The 23,927-nt window shown below is 43.5% G+C and overlaps 1 protein-coding gene across 1 annotated transcript in view; it reads right to left on the reverse strand.

Moving 5' to 3' along the window:
- Positions 1-23,927, reverse strand: part of ITIH2 (inter-alpha-trypsin inhibitor heavy chain 2) — a 63,129-nt gene that overhangs the window by 24,278 nt on the left and 14,924 nt on the right. The window contains exons 5-12 of the mRNA XM_033959025.1: positions 21,999-22,103; positions 16,574-16,736; positions 15,268-15,375; positions 14,589-14,714; positions 8,496-8,612; positions 6,788-6,956; positions 1,618-1,743; positions 1,273-1,454 (exon numbers count right to left, since the gene is read on the reverse strand). Of these exons, the coding sequence (XP_033814916.1) occupies positions 1,273-1,454; positions 1,618-1,743; positions 6,788-6,956; positions 8,496-8,612; positions 14,589-14,714; positions 15,268-15,375; positions 16,574-16,736; positions 21,999-22,103 (1,096 nt within the window). The remainder of the gene's footprint in view (positions 1-1,272; positions 1,455-1,617; positions 1,744-6,787; positions 6,957-8,495; positions 8,613-14,588; positions 14,715-15,267; positions 15,376-16,573; positions 16,737-21,998; positions 22,104-23,927) is intronic.

A 23,927-nucleotide genomic window follows, 5' to 3' on the forward strand; every position in this document is an offset into this window, starting at 1 on the left:
ATAGTGAAATTTGAAGTCAAGTAGGCTCTTTGGTATACCAACACAAAAAGAATATAGAAACATGAGTTGGATTGAGGTCTTTGAGAATTATTGAAAAATTATTTTACACATTTGGGAGGTAATTCTATAGGGGGTGCACATGCTTTAGCGGTAAAATATTTTAATCATTTATGTGTGTAAATGACCTATTTATTACTAAGGTTATATCTTAATCCTAGTGCTTTGCACAAATTTTTCTAGTAACTTACAAATTCATTAATAATGTTTGTGTGTTGTGCCCCTTTTCCATTGCAAATGCAAGCAGTGTCTCACTTCCGGTTCACCACACAATTGTTTCCCACATACACACCTTTATAGGACCCCCAGGGACCCCTGAAGAAGACTTTTTGTCGAAACGCGGACTGTGTTGGGTCCTGTATCCCTAGCGGACTAGGTCCTTTAAGGCTCTTATGTGGATGATTTACTTTTATGTGGATGGAATTATTTTATGTGGATGATTTTAGTGTACCTTTGGAACTTTGATACTTTCAAATAAAGTCCATTTGGGAACATCGTCACTCCACAGAGTTTTTTTGGTTTTCTCTGGATTTTCTTCTTTGTGGAAATTTTGGGGTCAATTCCTTTTGTTTTGTGCTCAATAACCACCACCAATGTCATTATAAAATTTATAATGACCACGATTTTATGGGAGCCATCGTTGCACACACAGGATCCCTGCTCCTCCATTAGACCAGAAAAAGGGCAGCGCTATCTATCACCAGTGTTGGTGATTGAATCCGACAGAAATAATTCAGGGAACAAAACAGCTGCACTTATCTGGTTCCGTTTGTTGAGCGCTGGTATATTCAAAATCGGGTCAAAGATTTTATGTGCTCGCCCAAGAACTAAAAATCTAAACTGTTGATCACTGCTTTGTCATCAGAATCATAGAAACAGTTGTCTTTATCAGCTCAATGCCGCTGTCTGCCAACTTAAGCTGAGTTTTGCAATCGTCGTCGGGGTAAACAGACGGTCGTCAGATGATAATTGACGTGGCTGAACGCTAACATGGCTTCTCCCAAAGAAGGACTGCTCCTTACCAAGGTTACCATATTTCTTAAATCAAAAAATAGGACACCAGACCCCCCGACTGTAAGCTCTTTCGAGCAGGAACTGTCTCTGGTAGCGCTCTAGAAATAATTAATAGTAGTAGCAGTAACAGAACCATCTGTTGTACGTGCCGTAATAAACAAAGATAAGGTCAAAGGCCCCAGAAAGGGAGGAACTTCATACCTTAAGCTGGCCAGCAGTCTCCTGGTTTCCATAAATTCTCTGTGCTCTTCCGTGGTTATCCAGCGCAAGTTTCTCCAGGAAATCGTAGTCCACGTCGAAGCCAATCCCAAGAGAATTTAGGGAGAAATCGTCGCGCATCTGCTGTTTCACATTTTGCTGTATTTTACTCAGTTTCAGCTCACCTGGAGTTGGGGGGGGGGGGTTGGATCGGGCGAGGGAACAGGAGAAAGGAGGGAAAAGAACGTAAGGACTGTTTCAGCAAAGAGGGATGTGTTAAACTGACCGAGCAAACCTGTAGCCACTCTAGAACATTTGCGCTCTCCGTGGCCTCTGTAGAGTCCTTACCCACTGTAGGGTCACCATCCGACACCAGCACTATTAAAGACACGGAGTTAGGGTCCAACATCCCCAGTTTCTGGGCTTCAGTTAGAATAAAGATTGCCCGAAGTAGAGCTTCATTAATGTTTGTACCTGTTTTGAAAGAAATATCATAAAAAAGGATTACTTAGAGACAGACACGTGGAGGGGCATAATAGAAAAAAACGCCTAAGTCCTTTTGTGGCCTAAGGTGCTAGACGTCCAAAGTAGGCAGCAGGGAAATGTCCATTCTCAATAAAAAGTCCATAATGTTGGTTTTTTCAAGAACGGCCTACCTGTCTGTTCAGGTGTTTAATCGTCCAGACCACCACAACATCTACCTTTAAGCCCTATTCTAGAAAAAAATTTGCCCAAGTCCCAAATGCCCAAAACAAGACCTTTTAGGCGTGGGAGGGACCTTTGCCTAAAACCACAATTCTCTAACCGGCCTCTGTCATAAGTGCTGGTTAGAGAATCGTGGAACTGTTCCTCCCCCCCCCCCCCCTGCAACAATCGCAGAAGGAAGGATTCCCAGTCCCTCCTGACCGGAACCTGCCGTGACCCCCCCACCCCCGGTAACGATTGCAGCAGGAGGGATGCTCAGACCTCCTGCCGGAACCTGCCGCGACCTCACCATCGCGGAAGGAGAGATGCCCAATCTCTCCTGCCGACACCCCCCACCAAAAGTTCAACGGCTTGCTTGTTCTGTTGGCTAGGTGTGTTACCTTTGACCTTATTATTCAGGAAAGTTTTATAAACTGGAACCTCAAGCTATGCACCATTTAGGCCCATCTAAGGCACTATTAATTGACAATTAGGCAATTATGTACAGCAGGTGCCATTCTATATGGTACCACCCAAGTGCCATAGCACCTAACTACAAGGGGCGTGTACACATGGACGGTGTCTCCCAGTTACACCATAGTTAATAGAATACTATAAACTGGGTCACTTGGCACACTTAGGCGTGCCAACCTAGTCCTGCTAGTGGCATGGCATAACAGAGTGCACCTAAACATGGGCTCCAATGCCAACTTACGCCAGTATTCTAGAATGGAATCTTGGCACCAAGATGCTGTTATAGACTTGACATTTAGGGCATGGCATTGTGGCGGCCACACTGAGGTGTCAGTTTGTCGACATGCCCCCCCAGTGTGACCAGGGATGCAGATGCCTTCTGGAATCATTTCAGCAGTCACCGATTTCCCAGCTCCGCAAGACGATTTACAATTTACCTTCATCACGCTCAACTTGGCCCAACAAGACCTTACAAACTAATCCTTCATTCACAAGGATAACGTAGAGTATAAGATAGTCTAAACTGAGAAAGATATAAGTAACGCCTTTGTGTGGAGTCCCGCAGGGCTCCCCCCTATCCCCACACTTTTAAACATTTACATGGCCGCATTGGGGCACCTATTGCAAAGTTTAAAAATCAAATTCTACATCTATGCTGATGACATCACCATAGTCTTTCCCCTAACAAACTTAACCCCTGAGACGAAGAAACACCTGGCATTCATCTTAAAGCAAATCGAACTATGGAAGGCCGAATTCAAATTGAAACTCAATTCAGAAAAAAACAAATTCTTCCTGGCAAGCCTGAATGACAAAATCAAAGATTCATCAATTTCCTTGAATGGTCAAGTCTTTCCTATTACAGATTCCATAAAAATTCTGGGAGTGACTCTGGACCGCTGTCTTACCCTTGAAGCTCACAATGACTCACTGGTCGTAAAAGGCTTCTCAACATTATGGAAACTAAGAACCATTAGAAAGTACTTCGATGCTATCTCATTCCGCTTACTGGTCCAATCCTCCATTCTGAGCTTACTCGACTACTGCAACATCATTTATTTGGGGGGCTTTCAAAAAAACCATTCAAAGACTCCGAATCATCCAAAACTCGGCAATCCGACTGATCTTTGGGTTAAAAAATGGGAACACATAATTCCTTACTACCAAAAACTCCACTGGCTGCCCCTTGAAGCTAGAGTACTATTCAAATTTGCCTTTCTCTGTTTCAAATCCATCCTTGGTTCGGCCCCCATGTACTTGGTTCCCCATTTTAACTTAGATTGTTCATCCAGACCCACACGCAGAGTCCATCTGTTTAACCATCCAACACTAAAGACCTGCCGTTACAAAAGATTCCTGAACAAAACACTTGCTTTCCAAGCTGGTCAACTGAACGATTGGCTGAGTAATGTTATCATGCACTCCTCATCCTACCTAAATTTCAGAAAATTAGTAAAAACAAACTTGTTTAACCGATTTGTAACCTAAGACTTAAGAATCAGAACAATAGCCCCCATCGCAATCCCTCCCCAAATTAGATCTTGTAAACTGTTAACCTCTAATCTCTAACTATGAATGTTCCTTTCAATTTATGGAATTTTTCTAATTCATTGTAAACCGCATGGAACTTCACGGTCCTGCAATATATAAACTGTTGTTATTATTTTTATTGTTGCTACTATCAGATATTCACTGCTACACTCTGTAATTCGATGTCTGTGCAATTTATCTTCATTGTAAACCGCCTAGAAGTCGCAAGATTGTTGGCGGTATATAAGAATAAAGTTATTATTATTATTATTATTATTAAGCCTTATCTCTCCAACACAAACCAAATTGTTCCCCAATTTCTCTTTACCTCCTGCATCCTGCCCACCTGTATGTTGATGACTTTACTTTGTACCTACATTCACTGATTGTCCAGCTCTTCTTTATTGTAAACCGCCTCAAACTACTACGACTTTGGCGGTATATAAGAATAAAATTATTATTATTATTAAAATCAAAATTGCATTGAAAGTTGTAATAAGAGCTTTTCTTCCAGAATCAAACCTGGGACTCCTAAGTGGATAAATTATGGAATTTGTCTACATTCAGAGCTTCTCAGTGGCTCTCTTTGTTAGATCGAGTATAAAATTGTTTGATTTGTCCCAACTATCTATCAGCTTTTCTTCTTCAAGTTTTAAGTTTATTCATGGCTTGATATACCGACCATCACATGTATCTGGGCGGTTTACAATATTAAAAATTAGAAAGGTCTAACAAAATTTTTGATTTAGGTGACATAAAATAAAAAGAGGGTAAACCTAAAATTATGACGAATTAAGACTGATTAGAAACGAGAGGTTTTAGGGGATAGGGAAGTTTTAATTACAATAATAAATAAAAATAAAAGGAAGGGTAGAGGAATGGGGAGTAACGAGAGGGAAATAAGGATATTGCTTCTTAAAAGCTTCTTGCTTTCTTAAATTTCCCACGTTTTCAAAACTGAGGTCAACATAGGCGATTGTTAACACATGTTTTTGATTGCTGCACTTGTACCTGAGTCACTTCTGTGGGAGTAACTCTCAAACAAATTAACAAAATTCGGATCTTAGGTGTCATCCTTGACGAAAACTTAACTTATCATGACCACATTAGTTATGTAGTCAAAGCCTCTTTTTACAGACTACGTCAAATCCGTTCTATTTCAAAATTTCTCTGTGCCAAATCTTTAAATATACTAATTCATTCATTAATTATTGCAAAAATCGATTATTGTAATGCTTTATTCAAAGGAATGGCCCAAAAAGAAATCAGAAAATTACAGATCATACAAAATACATCTATTAAATTAATTACTGGGGCCAAAAAATTTGACCATGTAACCCCTTTATTACAAAAAGCACATTGGCTCCCAGTGGGACATCAAATTTTATACAAGCTATCTTTACTCACCTTTAAATCTTTATCATCCAAAACTCCATCATTCATTTATAAAGTTCTAATTCCATACACTTCTCAAAAAACTTTACGATCCAATCAGCAACTTTTATTAGTTATCCCCTCTCTCAAAATCATAAATACCAGAAGACAGTATATTTTCTCAGTCACAGCACCGCAAACATGGAATTCTCTCCCACTTTATTTAAGGGAGGAGAAAAACCTCGACAAATTCAAAAGCCAACTTAAGAGTTTTCTTTTTATAGACGCTTTTAATCCTTAATTGAATTACCAATTACTCTTTACAACTCCCTTTCACTTCAGTCAGCTATATATATATTTTGTTTTCCCATCCATTCTGTGTATTTACCCTTATTGATCCCTCCTTTCCTATTATAAATTGTACTTCTTCCCCCTCTTTCCCAATGTTTCCTGTCCAAATTTGTCTAGTTTGTTTTAAATTGATTTTTAGATTTTATTATATTATTGTTAATTTTTATTATGTATTTTCTGTAAATGTAAATCGCTTAGTAGTTACGATAGGCGATTAATCAAATATTGAATTAAACTTGAAACTTGAAACTCTGAGCAATACTGCATCTGTACCAGTTGGGATCAGTTCTGGTACAATGGCATGGGAAGTACTAACCTATGATTGTTCAAAGAGCGAACTGTACAAAGTGGAGTATATGGTATGATTAACAAAAGGGATAATAAACCAGAAAACCAAGATGGAAAGCTTTGAAAATTAGGGACAGGACCTTGAATTTAATTCTTTGTTCAATTGGAAGCCTGTTATGTTCTTTCAGCAATGGTGAAATGTGAATAAATCTACCTGCACGACATAAGCGAATGGCATAGTTTTGCAACGTCTGTAATTTTGGAAGAAGAGAGTGAGCGCCACCAATAGTCTAGAACAGGGGTAGGCCATTCCGGTCCTCGAGAGCCGGAGCCAGGTCAGGTTTTCAGGATATCCACCATGAATATGTATGAGATGGATTTGCATGCACTGCCCTCCTTGAGATGCAAATCTATCTCATGCATGTTTATTGTGGATATCCTGAAAACCTGACCTGGCTCCGGCTCTCGAGGACCGGAATTGCCTACCCCTGTTCTAACCGAATTGTTTCCCAAGATCTCTTATGCCTTACCTCTGTATCCTGCTTGCCTGTATTTTGATGATTTTACATTGTACCTATATTCGCTGATTGTCCAGCTCTTCTTTGTTGTAAACCGCTTCAAACTACTACAGCTTTGGCGGTATATAATAATAAAAATTATTATTATTATTATTTGAATATTGACCTAATAAAACATTGTTATTTACGAAGGTATGTGTACACTTACATATGAAGTGCCAATGCAGGTGCCTACACGTCAGTGCCCTGTGCCTCCTTAGCTACCTCCTTAAGCCTTGTTCCTCGTCCTGGTCACCTACCCCCATTAGGCTGGATATCCTGGACATATTTCTTAGCATCTTCAATTTCAGTAGGAGAAGCCGAGATTAATCCCTCTCTCCAACAGCGGACATTGTGGTTGAAGTCAACTAAGCTGAATTTGTCTTCAGATCGAAGGTCCTCCAAGATAGATTTCATAGCTTCCACAGTCTAGAAAAGGAGATCCACAAAGAGACAGACGCTGGTTTACATTGGAAACCTGAAGAACATTAGGTTGTTTTCTGGCGTAGATGAGCTCTTCCTAGGCGCCTACTTTTTACACACATACGTCCTACGAGTGAGTGCTGAAACGTTCTCAGCTCAACCAAGAAGAGAATGACGCGGACATGGTTCAGTCAATGATCTGAAACAATGTCAAAACACAGAATTTCTGAAAATTGGCACTTAACGAGACAAGGTGACACTCCTTTCAGCTACGGTGGCAAAATATCGCTCAGAGTTTAAGAAGCTGGTTGGTTGGGCTGAGAACTTTTCTGCAACTCCTCGTCCGTAATTTTACAAAATTCATTTTCTGAGTGTGAAACAGGTTTTACGTGCAGATAAACCAGACCCCCCCCCCTCCCCCAAGTTCATTTTACCCCCCAGAATATGGACTTATTTAGAGGGAATCACTCTGATGACACGTATGCATGTGCGAACCAATTAATGGTGGCGATCCCACGCAGAAATGCCGCTGCTTTAATACTTTGGCATAACTGTCACTTAATTTGAGATAATTGCCTTTAGTGTATATTTCCAATACAGCAGGGACAATGTATCAAGAGTCAGAAAAGAATCTAAGCTGTAATTGAGAGACTGACTCAAGTCAATTAAACCCCCAAAAGAGAAGGAACCAACTATACAGTAACTCAGCTCAGAGACATAAAACTCTGAAGAGGGGGGGGGTTACCTCAGCACTCTCCACCCGAATGGTCTTAACAACGAGATCGAGTGGGGCTGCATTCCTCTAATCACGTCTGGCTACTGTAGTAAGAAATTTTTGCTGCTTCTGTTTGTGAATCTATGATGTCATCACGTTCTTACGCTCGTTTTTCTCCCCCCCCCCCCACTCCGGTTTAAAAGTCGGAGCGGGTGCCGGCGTTCTCCGTTGCACGGAACTTTTCAATTTTTTGACCGTTATGTATGTTTCAGTGTGCCTTCTCTCCGGAATGACAGCTGTAAATATTTAATTGCTTTGCACAGATACTGTAGCCCTTCGAGTTTCAGTGCACGTTTCTGTTGCATTTTTCTTAAGTTTACTGTTTTTGCATTTTAGATCACAGTTATTGAACTTGAACATAGTGTGACTTTGTAGCAATTTTCAACTCTCAGTTGGCGGGGTCTCCTGAAGCAGACACCGAAACGGGGCCGCGTCACCATTAAGAGCTATATATACAGTAATTAATCACTTTAACACCTTTTGAGTTGGATCCGCTTTTATCAATAATTATGCTATGATTGGATGATAAACTCTTGCCCCAAGAGGGGGTAACCTCCCCCTCTTCAGAGTTTTATGTCTCTGAGCTGAGTTACTGTATAGTGGTTCCTTCTCTTTTGTTGGTTTAGTGTATATTTGGCTTCTCTACCCTTTGGTCAATGAACAGATATCTGGGGCAGGGTTTTTGGGCTGGGGGCAGAGACACCCACTCCTCTTAACCAACCCTCCTGTGAGCAGCTTACATGCCCTTTGGGTCTTGATTGTAAACTTACTTGTTTCATTTTCAGTCCCCACATTGAGCCACTGACATCAATGACAAATAAGATGTTTTTCGGCAGGGGAGCCAGGTTGTCAGGAGCAAAGAAGTGGAGAAAGTATCCATTAAAAAGCTGCAAAAGAAAAGATCAAGTTTCAAGTTTCAAGTTTATTAAATTTTTAATATACCGACCATCAACAGGTATCTGGCCGGTTTACAATAAAATTATAAAAAGAGAAAAAAGTCATAAGTATAAAAAGCCGATGGGTGAACATCAAAAACATAACTTGACTAACATGAAAGTGAGGATAAGAGGGACAGGAGGGGGAAAGTTACATGTTTTGGAGAAGAAAGGGAGAAAGTGGGAATGGGAAAAAAACATATTGGAAAGGGTCGCTTTTTTTAAAGCGGTTGGTTAAATAAATTGGAATCAGCGAAATGAAGTAGAGAAGAAAAAGAAGAGAAAGAAAAAAAAATTAAAAAAAAAAGAAGAAGGGAAATAGAGAAGAAGAAGAGAAGAAAAGGAAGGTGGCTTTAAGGACAGGCAAAGGCGTCACGAAATAAGAACGTCTTCAAGTTGGTTTTGAATTTATCTAAATGTTGTTCTTTTCTAAGTTGTTGTGGTAGGGCATTCCATAATGTTGGGGCGACAACTGTAACATTTATTTTCCGGGTATAGTAAAACTCTTTTACGGAAAGAATTCGTAGAAGTTTTTGGTCTGTTGACCTCAATGTACGTGAGGAACATTGGGGGATGATGACCTTGAGATGAGGAAGGAGTGACGGGAGGCACTGCACACTTCGTTCCAGGATCACATTTCAGTCTTTAGTGTGAGGCCTTGAGTCTTAAAACCAACTAACAGAGAAAGGTTCACTCTGCACGAATCGCAAAAATCCAAGGAAGAGGAGGTGTAAAAAGGGCACGGGTACTTATGTGCTGATATTAGACTATTTTACCACTACACTGACCTCTTGGATACAGGACCCAGTTCAATATTTACCTCAGAGCTGTCTTTTGGGACTCCACAATGAAAGATCAATTCCTTGGCGGACCAAGTTAGTTCATACGGGACTGGCAGCTGCTAAATGCTTGATTGCTAGCACCGACAGGAGAGGACTGGCTTCTTCAGTTGTGTAAGTTGGCGCAAATGGAGCGTTTGGGCTGCCCAGCACTTGGAGTGGACTTGGAAAAAATTTTTTTGCTTTCCTTCAATCCAAAACTTTCTCTGTTTGGGGGGGGGACGACGACAGTGGAGTTGTATGGGGGCGCGTTGAAGAACACACTATGTGCCCCCTTTTTGCAATACTGGGGGGAATGGGTGGGGGAGTGGTCTTGGTTGTGTTATACGGGTAGGGGTTTATTTTGGTTTCTGGGAGTTATGTTCTGGGGTGATGTTCCTTCACTAGTTAGGACTTTCCTGTATTAGGTAGTGATTGCAGAGGTCTTGGAGCATCAAGCTTTGTCTGTTGAGTTATATTGTATGTGGTACTTGTATTGTTTTTGAAAACCTTTAATAAAAATTTAAGGAAGAAGCAGAGTGAGCCAAAGTCTTCAAATGAACTATATGTTAATGGCAACCAAAGTAATCTATACAATGTGAACTTGCATTAGACTCAACACGGGCCGTGTTTTAACTAGAGAGGCTGCATCAGGAGTCCAAGGGTTAGTGAATACTTCTGGAGTTAGTCAATGCCCATGGATATAATATCAAATAATAAATTATGCCGGAGAAGTGTGACTAATATCACATGAGACGTGAAAGTGCTAGAAAAATCAACACCTTAGACTCCTGATGCAGGTCCCTGTCGAGTCCAATGGAAGTTCACATTGTATAGGTTACTTTGGTTTTCATTAAAGTGTAGTTTGTTTGAAGACCTTGGCTCACTCTACTTTTTCCTTGGAGCCCTGAGTCTTAACCCAGTCTAAGTTCTTCTCAGTCTCCAAAAGTCACAGACTTCTAGTGATGTAGAAACCTCTCCTTGAGACTGCAGAGGCACTCAGTTGTAGGGACAAAGCTGGAGAGAGGATGGATGGAGGATTGTGGTTGCTATGGGTGGCACTTAGACTCACTCACTGACTATTTGCTGGTGCTACACCACACAATCACAGAATTGCTTATCTCTACTGACATCTCCCTCAAAATTATGCCACCCTAGGTAGATGTCTACTGTATCTAGTCCTAGGGCTGGCACTGCTGCTCACTCTCTCTGATGCACCTATTGCACTGTGGGGTCTTCAAGGCTCTGTGCTTGTCCACCTATAGATCTATGTATTTTATTACAAGGATCCAACATCACCAGATGTTAATCCCCGGGTAGCTTGCTTGGAAGCTGTTGATCACCGGTTTGCTCAAAGCAGACAAGCTTTATCCATCAAATCCTAAGACAATGTGGATTACTGGCAGACCCTTTCCTCCTTCTCCTATTATTCAAGAGCCTTTACTATATCTGGTCATTGCTTTGATTTGCCTCTTTTTTTTGTGAGACGAATCTCATCTATTAGTTCAATTACTTTCTTCACTTTTTTGACACATAGTAACATAGTAAATGATGGTAGATAAAGACCTGAATGGTCCATCCAGTCTGCTTAACCATACGTGCTCCATAAATTAATAATTTAATTTAAATGGTCCTTTTTCTTAGATATTTCTGGGCCAGAAACCCAGAGGTCTGCCTAGAAGTGCTTAGGTTCCATCTACTGGAGTCTTCATCAAAGCTCACTCCAGCCCATCTTAACCATCCCAGCTATCGAAGCCCTCCCCAGCCCGTTTTCAACTTAATGTCCAAATACAGGACACAAACCGTGCAAGTCTGCCCAGTACTGGCCTTAGTTCCTTCAGTATACCCATTATTTTATGATTAGAGATCTTCTGTGTTCATCCCACGCTTCTTTGACCCATCTGCTCTATGAGATTTCTTTTGGGGAGCAAAGGTTCTCAGATGTTAGCTCATCCTTTTATTTTGTATTGGATCAACTAGTGCCGAGCCATCCTTTCTAAAATTTAAATGTGGGGTTAAAAACCTTTTTTCATGCAGGCTTTTGATGGCTTCATCCCCCATCCCCATATCATTCTTTAAGGAGAGAGGGAAGAATCATAGAAACATAGAAAAAGCGGCAGAAAAGGGCTATAGCCCACCAAGTCTGCCCATTCCAAGTATCCCTCCCCCCATGAGTTTACTCCCTTAACGATCCCACATGAGTATCCCATTTTCTCTTAAAATCCGTCACGCTGCTGGCCTCTATCACCTGGAGTGGGAGTCTGTTCCAATGATCCACCACTCTTTCGGTGAAGAAGTACTTCCTGGAGTCTCCATGAAACTTCCCTCCCCTGACTTTCAGTGGATGCCCTCTGGTGGTCGAGAGTCCCATGAGCCAGAAGATATCCTCTTCTGTCTCGATACGTCCCGTGATGTACTTATACGTTTCAATCATATCTCCCCGTTCTCTTCTTTCCTCAAGTGAGTACAGCCGCAATTTCTTTAGTCTTTCTTCATACGTGAGATCCCTGAGCCCCAAGACCATCCTGGTGACCGCTCGCTGCACCGACTCGATCCTCAGCACATCCTTTCGGTAATGTGGTCTCCAAAACTGAACACAGTACTCCAAGTGAGGCCTCACCATGGCTCTGTACAACGGCATCATAACTTCAGGTCTCCTGCTGACAAAACCTCTGCGGATACATCCCATCATTTGTCTTGCCCTGGAGGTAGCCTTCTCCACTTGATTGGCAACCTTCATGTCCTCACTAATGATCACTCCTAGATCACGTTCCGCCGTGGTCCTAACCAAGGTCTCACCATTTAGCACATAGGTTCTGCGCGGGTTTCTCTTACCCAGGTGCATTATCTTGCATTTTTTAGCATTGAATCCTAGCTGCCAAGTAGTCGACCATTGTTCCAGAAGCAGTAGGTCGTGTGTCATATCATCAGGTAACAAGCTTCTGCCTACTATGTTGCAAAGTTTGGCGTCGTCGGCGAACAGTGATACCCTTCCTCTAAGTCCCCGCGTCATATCTCTTATGAATAAGTTGAATAGAATCGGGCCCAGGACCGAGCCCTGCGGCACTCCACTGATCACTTCTGATGCTTCGGATGGGGTACCGTTCACCACCACCTTCTGAAGTCTACTGCTCAGCCAATCCCCAACCCATGTAGTTAGAGTATCTCCTAATCCTATCGATTTCAGCTTGTTTAGTAATCTTCGATGAGGGACGCTATCAAATTCTTTACTGAAGTCCAAGTATACCACGTCCAGTGACTCTCCAGCGTCCAGTTGTCTAGTAACCCAGTCAAAAAAGCTAATCAGATTAGATTGGCTGGATCTTCCCTGGGTGAACCCGTGTTGGTGTGGATCACGCAGTTTTTTTCGTCTAGGAATGTGTCAATATTCTGTTTGATCAGTGTTTCCATGAGTTTACACACTATAGACGTGAGACTCACTGGTCTGTAGTTTGCTGTCTCAGTCCTGCAGCCCTTCTTGTGGAGTGGGATTACATTAGCGGTTTTCCAGTCCAAGGGGACCCTTCCTGTGCTTAGGGAAAGATTGAAAAGAACAGATAATGGTTCAGCCAGGACTTCCCTTAACTCTCTGAGCATTCTGGGGTGTAGGTTATCCGGTCCCATGGCTTTGTTTACTTTGAGTCTTGATAGTTCCTCGTAGACGCTACTGGGCGTAAATTCGAAATCTTGAAATGCGTCTTTCTGGTTATCTCCTTTCTGCAGCTGTGGACCAGCTCCCGGCATTTCGCGGGTGAACACTGAGCAGAAGTATTGGTTTAGTAGTTCTGCCTTCTCAGAATCTGATTCCGCAAAGTTACCGTCCGATTTCTTCAGGCGTACTATACCATCTCTATTTCTTTTCCTGTCGCTAATATAGCTGAGTATGAATCAGAGTATGAATGGGCACAACCGCTAAACCCTCAAGCCTTGCATTGAAGAATGCTGGTGTAGAAGGACACTAAAGAATGATACCGGATGGTTAGAACATAAGACCATAAGCGTTGCCATACTGGGACAGACTGAAGGTCAACAGTGGCCAACCCAAGTCCCAAATACCAGACAGAAACCCAAAGAGTAGCAACATTCCAGAGTTGAGGTTGTGATGTCATAAGGCTTCATGACTAAGAGCCAACCTCATCGGTGATGTCACAATGGGATCATTATCCTATACTTGGCTCACATAAGATTCAGCATATGAATGGGCCCAGCACTGACCCTCTAGCCTTGCATTGAAAAATGCTAGTGTGGAAGGACTGAGGTTGAGATAGGCAGTCTCTGGTATCCAGAGCAGATATTGTGATGTCATAATGTCTCATTCCATCAATGCCTAAGAGCCAACTTCATCAATGGTGTCAGAATGGGTTCATTATCCTATACTTGGCTCACATGAGAATCAGAGTCTGAAAGGGCCCAGCCACTATCCCTCAAGCCTTGCATTGAAGAATGCTGGTGTAGAAGGATACTACAGAATGACACCGGATGGTTAGACCATAAGACCATAAACGTTGCCATACTGGGACAGACTGAAGGCCCATCAAGCCCAGTATCCTGTTTCCAACAGTGGCCAACCCAGGTTCCAAATACCAGACAGAAACCCAAAGAGTAGTAACATTCCAGAGCTGAGATTATGATGTCACAAGGCTTCATGACTAAGAGCCAACCTCATCGGTGATGTCACAACGGCTTCATTATCCCATACTTGGCTCACATAAGAATCAGAGTCTGAATGGGCCCATCCACTGACCCTCAAGCCTTGCATTGAAGAATGCTGGTGTAGAAAGTCTGAGGTTGAGATAGATAAGAATGACATGGGATGGATTCCTGTGGTTATCTGCGGGGACAGGGACACCTTCTGTCCCCATGTGATTCTCTATCTGTCTATCTCTATCTGTTCGGTAACTTGGCAGGTATTCTCTGTTATCCATTACCTTTCTCTGTTCTCTTTTTTCTTTGATTGATCATACTGCAGTCTACTTTCTTGTGTATTATCAAAGAGCAAGAAAGTCTCTGAATAAATTATATGTCCCCCACCCCACCCACCAGGGGGTAATAACATGAATGATCAACTGATTCTGCCCCCAGATCACCTTCCAGAAGTCTGTAGATATACCTGGAGCTCATTCTGGACCTCTCTCTGTACATCATATCGCACCACAAGGTTCCCGTTAACGGCTGTGGTAGAGCAGTTTGGACATTTGCGCTGCTGGTCGACCGTTGGCTTGAAGGCTATGTGGGCCTTGAAAGCAGAAGTAAGAAGAGACTGTTACAACTAGCACAAGAAAATCAGAACAGTTTTAATAGGTTGAGAATTGTGACACAATGGCGGGTATCCCCTTCTTCCTTGGCGATTAAGGGCTAGATGCACTAAAGATACCGACTCGATCGCTGTTGGCCGATTCACCAGCAGCAATTAATGCGCTATCAAGTTTTCATGCAACTCCAACCTTCAGCTCGTGCCAATGTCTTCTCTCCCTCTGACGTCACTTCTGGGTCAGAGGGAGAGACGACGCCAACACGGGCAGCAAGTTGTTGATGTTGCTCGCGCCAGGGAAGTTAAAGAATTACGGGGAAGGGGCGCACATGCACGGTAGGGGGGCAGGGGGAGGAGTGTCATCACCTCTGGCGCCTCTCACCCTTCCTACGCCACTGATTACAACAAAGGAAACACTGATATTTATGGGTACGTCATATAATTTCCCAATAAGTCAAGCCAGGGCGAAAAGTTAAAGGAAAAATACAGGAAAGAAGACTAATTAAGTTAACATCTTTCCTGGCGAGGATTTGTTCACCTTCTTGTCCATGTGAGAGACAGTAACAAGTTCATCAAAGGGGTCACCAAGTGAACTTTGAGCCGTGACAAAACGGATGCCCTGGGGCTCAGTGATATAGACATCCACCTGCAGAAAAAAATGGTAAGAATCATTATAGAGTGTCCAGAAGGTCACTTGACCATAAGGTTACCAGATTTGTTTAAAAAAAAAAAAAAGGTTCTATGGCCCTGCCCTGTAGCCCTGCCCCCATACAAACCTCATCTCTTCTCCTTCCCCGAGTCTAGGCTACGTCCAGAGGGCCTCCGAGCATGTGACAGGATGACATCAATTGCAACCATGCATGCTCAGAGGCCCTCCAGATGCGACCCTGAGCTTGGGGCCTTGTAAAACCCGGACAAACTGCCGGGTTTTGAAAATCCGTCTGGACACCTGGACAGTCCTCTACAGCTACTCAGAATACAACCCAGCTACTTCTAGTCACTAGTTAACTCATTCATCTTTACGAGAAACAGTGGAAAGACCCAAAGAGGTCTTTGTTATACGAAAGCAGTTGACTGATCTCCCTTCTGGGTCAAAAGTGTTTAACAGAGGAAAGATACCTTTATAAAAAGTGACCTATGAGGCGCCTCAGGATTCCACAATCTTCTCGATCCCAAAAAGATTTTAGATGTCAATAGTCCTAGGATAAGGCAGAGGATTGCCCCTTCCACAGAAAACTCTCAGACTCACACAGTTTCCTGCCTTTGTCTCTGTGCCAAACCCTCACTCTTGCTCCCTTCCAGAGCACTCGTGTGCACCCTCTTCTCTGTGTCCTTTCTTCCTTCATCCTTGCAGGAGTTAAGAGTGTTTCCCCACTCTGGCTATTGATTGGTTCACTCTGCTGGCCAGATCCAGTCAGAAGCAGGATACGGGTAATTAGCAGCTGTGGCGAGTAGACGTTTCCTCTGGTTTCTTGCCTCGGCCACCATCCTAGTGCCTGCCCCTGCGATCATCCTAAACTGTGCTGAATGCTGCACCTCCTGTTTCTGTCTACCAGTCTGATTTTGGAAAGTTGCACCTCTTATACCAGATGCATATGTCAGTAATCCAATTTAATTTTGAGAGGGATGTGGGACATGTGTGATGAGAGCGAGGGATATATTTAAGTCTCACTGAAAGGCATTAGACTAGGTTGCTTTCAAGAACAGCAAGCATATACCCAACCCAGCTCGAGGTGTTGTCTCCCTCCGTCCAGCCAGGCGCCCTACTTTTCTCGTTCTAGTTCATGCATGATATTCCCGTGTGACCTGATCTCCCACTGATTGAAGATGTGGCAGGCTCTTACCTGCAAATTCTTTGTCAGTGTTTCAGGCTGAAGATGAAGGACGTGTTCGTAGATACCCAGCTTCCTTTCGAGAATCTCCTGGTAGTGAATTTCAAACTGGACCTTTGTCCCCGCAGGAACATTCAGTTCCGCTTTGAAGTTTTCCATATCAAAAGCACTGGTCCTACAAGTGTTATGAACAAGCTGAGTTCTATTGCATTGGGAGTCACTCAGACATGCCTACAGCTTCAAAGCTTGTTGGATATAGGGTTACCAGATTTTAGCAAAATAAAATACAGACCCATAGCCCCGCCCCAGGCCCGCCCAGTCCACCCAACCCCGCCCTGTTACACACACATCACGCCCAAGCCCCTCCCCCAGCCTCGTCCCATCAATCTGTTCTCATCAGTCATCCGCACCCATGTGCGGAGGCAACGCGATGACGTCACGTGTGCACATGACATCGCCACCTTACATCCACACACGCGCGGATGCCCTAAGAAGAAGCTTTTCAAAACCCGGACAAAGTGCCGGGTTTTGGAAAGCTGTCCGGGGAAATCCAGAAGTCTGGTAACCCTACTTGAATATATCATTACACACAGACAGCAAGAGGACAGGTAATGTGTATCAGACTTCAGGGGCATACTGTTAACCTCAAATATTCGTAACTAGGTATCATTGCATGAAATGGGACCTGTGCTAAAAGAGGATGCATTTGTGGTAAAAGAACCCATCTTAACAGTGGCCCACAATGATAACTTTCCTCAGCTTCTGATAACCAGGGCTGGTATTGTGATGTCATAATGTCTCATTCCACCAATAAGAGCCGATCCCATCAGTGAAGTCACAATGGCTTGATTGCTTTATACTTGCCTCACTACAGCAGTGATTGTGATTTCTAGAAACATTTATTTTCTCTTTAATTACGAGGGAAACTTTATCAGTGTGGTGCTACCGTTAAGACATCTTATACTGTTAACCTCATAAGTAGATCTTGTTGCATACAATGGGTCCTGCGCTAAATAGCATGAGTTAGTAGCCCACATTGAAAACTACACCTCTCAATCATCACCCTTGGGGGTAAAAATAATATTTGTCAGGTACTCTTGAACACAAGCACTTTTCTTGATGGTATGTTTTCCACCACCAGCAACAAACTGACATACAAACGTCTGGGACACTGACCCCCATGCCAAGTTTCAAGTTTCTAAACTAAACTAAACTAAATCTTAGGTTTGTATACTGCATCATCTCCACATTCGTAGAGCTCGGCACGGTTTACAGGAGATGGGATGGAAAGGAACTACAATGAAGGTAGAGGTTTGAGGAGATGGGATAGAAAGGAACTACAATGAGGGGTTAGAGGTCCAAGTATGAAGAGTTTTTAGAGGGCTTAGAATGCCAGAGATGGAGTAAGTATCAGATTTTAGAGAATAGCCAGGTCTTCAGATGTTTGCGGGAAAGTTGGAGAGAGCTCAGGTTCCGAAAAGGGGAGGAAAGGTTGTTCCAGAGCTCGGTGATTCTGAAGGGAAGGGAGGTCCTTAGTTTTCCTTTATGGGAAATGCCTCTTAATGAGGGGAAGGATAGTTTTAGTTTGTGGGTGGATCTGGTGGTATTAGGGTTTGAGGAGTTCCAAGAAAGAGGGATACATGGAGGGAGGATCCCATGTAGGATTTTGAAAGCTAGACAGGCGCATTTGAAGTTTATTTTTAACTTATTGAATCGCTTAATTTAATTTGCTAAGCGATTTACAAATAAAAATGAAGAAAAAGGTGTATACATTAGGTTATTTATAATTAATTAAATAAGTTTGACATACTGACATACAAACTAACAGATACATAAGGAAAGAAAGGGCAGAACTACAATTGTATATATAAAAGGTAATATAAATGGTAAAAACAACAGGTAAGGTGAATAAAATCAAAAGAGGAAAAGAGAAAAAAAAAAAAAAGATAATCGTTAAATATGATTTATAAATTAAAAGCATCTTTTAAAAAGGAAGCTCTTCAGAATGCCCTTAAAATATTTTAGGTCATTTTCCTCTCTTATATACTGAGGTAAAGTGTTCCATAATTGAGGGGCCATTACAGAAAAAATATCAAGGGGGTAAACCCAGCCTGCAGGTGTCAATCAACATTTTGCAGGTTATGTCTCTTAACAGAGGGATAGAGCTGCTGAGAATGGATAACAGAAGTCATCCACCACCAGACATGAAGGATTTAACCCTTCAGGCGCAACCTAGGGGGGAGCAAGTTTGTGCGTATTGCATAGTAGGTAGCAGGTGACCTGGGTTCCTTGAGCACTTCCTTCCTGCTAGCTGAAGCCTTAGCTTCACTGGAAGACATTATATAGTGCATTATACAGTCAAAGCGATAAAAGCAAAAAAAAAAAAAAAACTGTGGATGAGGATGGTCTGACAGATGATTAACTTGTCACTCTTCACAATAAACACAGATCAATCCAAGTTGATAGTCCACAAATATTTGTCCTACTGGACCCTACACGGTCCGTGTTTCAGCGAACACGCCCTCCTCGGGGGTCCGGTTGGATATACAAATTTCAAATAAAGAAAATATAGACTAAAAACAATATACGCGTCTTGGAACGGGTCACCGAAATGGCTATTGTGCAGGTGGCGTGGTGCAAAAATACCCGCCTTGGCCACCATCCTAGTACCTGCCCTGTGCTCATCCTAAACTGCAATTTTTTTTGCGCCACGCCGCCTGCACAAGTCATTTTGGTGACCCGTTCCAAGACGCATATACTGTTTTTAGTCTATATTTTCTTTATTTGAGATTTGTATATCCAGCCGGACTCCCAAGGAAGGTGTGTCATAGAATACTGCGTAAGCAGATGCATTGAAATTCCAAATTAATGTCAATAATTGATGTTACTTGGCTTGTTAACGGTGACGGGATAATCGTGTGCGAGACATCAGCGCGCCGACAATCCAGCGCTGACAATTCAGCGCAAGACAGAAGTGCGCCGCCGAAAGCCGCCCAAAAACTTATTTTTTAAGAGCTGAACTGCCTGGGTGGAATCAGGAAGCTGAATCAGGGGAAGCTTTTGACTGAGCACCTGTTGCTAATCTGAAGTTCTGCTGATGCTGGGAGGAGTCCGAACTTGAGTGCTGTCATGGGGCAGGGGGGGCGCCGATGCCACTAAGTGCCGTTGCGGAGGGGGGGCGCTGATGCTGCTCAGTGCCGTCGCGGGTGGGGGGGCCTTGCCGATCTTGTTGCCAAAATTGGAAAGGTGAGGGAGAAAGATGGGCCTGTGGTGGATGGAGAGATTGAGAGAAGGGGACAGATGATGGAAGTGGGGGAAAGAGAGAGAAGGGGCAGATGATGGAAGTGGGGAGAGAGAAGAGGGCAGATGATGGAAGGAGGGGGGAAAGAGAGAGAAGGAGCAGATGATGGAAGTGGGGAGAAGGGGCAGATGATGGAAGTGGGGGAAAAAGAGAAGGGGCAGATGATGGAAGTGGAGAGAAGGGAGAGAGAGAAGATGGCAGATGATGGAAGTGGGGGAGAAAGAGAGAGAAGGGGCAGATGATGGAAGTGGGGAGAAGGGGCAGATGATGGAAGTGGGGGAAAGAGAGAAGGGGCAGTTGATGGAAGTGGAGAGAAGGGAGAGAGAGAAGAGGGCAAAGGATGGAAGGAGGGGATAAATAAAAGGAGGGCACATGATGGGGGAAAAGGATTGAGTTAGGGAAATACTGGAGGGGTGAGGGAAAGAGGTGGCGAGCTGTAGGTAGACAGTAAAAAAGAAAATTGATGAGAGGGTAGTAAGAACGAAGAAAGGGATTGCAGAAGAGAGGTGTGGGAGAGGGAAGGAGAGGAGAGAGATGCCAGACTAATGGGGGTGAAAGGAGAGATGGAAGGGGGAGGCATACAGTTTCTGGAAGGGGCATAGAAGGAGAGAAGATGCCATATAGGGGCAGAGAGATGGCAGACAGTGGATGGAAGGAAGAGAGTAACAAGAAGATGAGGAAAGCAGAAACCAGAGAAGGCAAAGGTAGAACAAAAATTTTCTATTTATTTGTTGCTTTAAGAGACATGTGTCACTGTTTCTATGGTGTTGCATTGTATGCAGAGTCCAGCTTCTTGCTGGTTCAATTTAACCTTTGTCTATGTATTTCTATTTTATCCCCCCTTTTACAAAACTGTGGAGCGTTTTTTTAGCGCCAGCCGTGGTGGTAGCAGCTCTGATGCTCAGAATTCTATGAGGATCAGAGCTGTTACCACCATGGCTAAAATCCACACTACAGTTTTGTAAAAGAGGGAGGGGTTAGTTTGTGATGACATATTCCATACTAGGCGAAGGTATTTTCTGTGTTCTGTGTGTTTGAAAGACATGGTTTTCTCTTAGGATTGACGGTGTAGGATTGATCTGTACTAGTCTGGCTTGTTTAGTTTTACAATGGGTGTATTGATGTACTGCTCACTGCATATGTAAGATGCTGCCTTTTCCTAGGTACTCATGTGTGACATGAGGCTTGTTACTAAAAATCATGTTTTTCGTACAGATGGGGAGGGTGCCAAAAAATGATGGGCCCCGGGTGTCACATATGCTAGGTACGCCACTGACTACTGGAAAGGGTCCAGACAAAAATGGTTAAGGGGCTGGAGGAGTTGCAGTACAGCCTCTTCTCCCTCGAAAAAAGGAGACTGAGTGGGGACATGATCGCAACATTCAAGATATTGAAGGGAACTGACTTAGTAGAGAAAGAGAGATTGTTCACCCTCTCCAAGGTAGAGAGAACAAGAGGGCACTCTCTAAAGTTGAAAGGGGATAGATTCCGTACAAACGTAAGGGAGTTCTTCTTCACCCAGAGAGTGGTAGAAAACTGGAACGCTCTTCCGGAGGCTGTTATAGGGGAAAACACCCTCAAGAGATTCAAGACAAAGTTGGACAAGTTTCTGATTGAGAGGGGACATGATTGAAACATTCAAGGTACTGAAGGGAATAGACTTAGTAGATAAGGACAGGTTGTTCACCCTCTTTAAGGTAGGGAGAATGAGAGAGCACTCTCTAAAGTTAAAAGGGGATAGATTCCGTACAAACGTAAGGGAGTTCTTCTTCACCCAGAGAGTGGTAGAAAACTGGAACGCTCTTCAGGAGTCTGTCATAGGGAAAAACACCCTCCAGGGATTCAAGACAAAGTTGGACAAGTTCCTGCTAAACTGGAACGTACGAAGGTGAGGCTGGACTCATTTAGAGTACTGGTCTTTGGCCTGAGGGCTGCCGCGTGAGCGGACTGCTGGGCAGGATGGACCACTGGTCTGACCCCAGCAGCGGCAATTCTACAAAAGTTCACTTTGCAGCCACAGCAGAGCGGAAAAAAAATCTGTCCATGGGAACATAGAATGCATCAGACACCTTAGCATCATGTGGAACAAAATGATAAGGACATCATTCCTAGTATCGGGGGTAAATGGATGCTTACCTGATCAATCCTGCAGCCTTTCCTTTCGCTCTCGCCTGGCCATATAGACCTCTGGCTACAGATTTTTCCTTAATAGTACCACTAAATATTATCCCATTGACATTCCTAGAGAGAGAGTGACAAGCAGACACAGTAGTGAAATTGTGCACTTTTGTACATTGAACTGACCAGGAGAAGTTTCGGTTTCATTGCAGAATTAGATTTATCACATGCTGTGGCCTTTACCATAGGGGCATCCTCCCCTAATCCCTACGAGAAGCAGGCGCTGCAATTTGCTTAGCCATGCCGCTGTTTGGAGGCTTTCCTCTGCATAGAGCAGGGGTGTCAAAGACCCTCTTCGAGGGCCGTAATCCAGTCGGGTTTTCAGGATTTCCCCAATGAATATACATAAGATCTATTTGCATGCACTGCTTTCATTGTATGCTAATAGATCTCATGCATATTCATTGGGGAAATTCTGAAAACCCAACTGGATTGCGGCCCTCGAGGAGGGACGTTGACACCCCTGCTATACACTCTCGACTCCCTCTTCATCATAATCGTTTCATTGTCCCCACTTACCAAAATCTGGACCCGTGGCCACACCACCCAGGACTTTCCAGTTCTGCCTCCCAGCCCCGCCTCCAGACGGCGTCGATTTTGTCGAGAAGCTTTAAATCAGGGGTGGGCAACTCCGATCTTCGAGGGCCGGAATCCAGTCGGGTTTTCAGGATTCCTCCAATGAATATGCATTGAACGCAGTGCATGCAAATAGATCTCATGCATAGTCATTGGGGAAATCCTGAAAACCCGACTGGATTGCGGCCCTCGAGGAGGGACTTTGACACCCCTAGCATAGAGAATAATCTGTATGGTGGCAAGAGCACAGGGCTGAGAAACCACGAGACTCCGGTTCAAATATCACATTCGATATTCACTTTATGATCCTAAGCAAACCTAATTTCTGCTACTTATCAGTTTCCACAGAACTGCAAGAGGTGCACAGTGCTGGAAGATTCACCTAAGACAGGGGAAGGCAATTCCGGTCCTCGAGAGCCGGAGCCAGATCAGGTTTTCAGGATCTCCACAATGAATATGTACGAGATGGATTTGCATGCACTGCCTCCTTGAGATGCAAATCTATCTCATGCATATTATTGTGGATATCCTGAAAACCTGACCTGGCTCCGGCTCTCGAGGACCGGAATTGCCTACCCCTGAGCTAAGAGATGTTTCCTTCAACACAGAGCTTGGTGTCTTCGCATGACGAGAAGGAAGAAGCTTTTTAATGCTGACCACTGCTGGTTGAACCGTCTCTACCTGGATATGAGCACTGAATGCCTCTGTTTCTAAGAAAGGCTTGAAAACATCTCTATTCTCAAATACTTTTGGGCGTTAATGGAACGACTTTGATGACCCAAGAGACAAACGGTGGAGCTGCCTGGAACAAGATATCCACAGCCCCTGTCCTGTTACCTATCGAGGGTTACCAGATTCTCCCGAAGGAAAATCCCAGTTCTGTCCGTGTCCCAGCCCCACCCAATAGGGGCGGCACCTGCGCATGCACGAATGCAACTTGATCATATTGCGTGCAAGCACACATGTGCGCGTGACGTCCGTTTGCAGGTGCCATCCCGACGTCGGAAGCTTTTCAAAGCCTGGACAAAGTGCCGGGTTCTGAAAAGCTGTCCAGACCCCTGGACATGTCGTCAAAAGGAGGACAAGACTGAGGAAATCCGGACCTCTGGTAACCCTACCTATCCCAAAGAGTGTAAACACGGATTCCTTTTTCTAGTCTAGTTCAATCTATCTAGTTTAACTGTGAAATGCCATGAAGATTGCATATCAAATATAAATAAACTTGGAAACTCCCAGGGCACCAGGTACCTGTATTCAAGGGAGGAGACTGCAAGGTACAGTAGAAGTTACAGGGAAATACTTTTAAAACCA

Source organism: Geotrypetes seraphini, chromosome 9 (assembly GCF_902459505.1).
Source record: "Geotrypetes seraphini chromosome 9, aGeoSer1.1, whole genome shotgun sequence".
NCBI classification, from domain to species: Eukaryota; Metazoa; Chordata; class Amphibia; order Gymnophiona; family Dermophiidae; genus Geotrypetes; species Geotrypetes seraphini.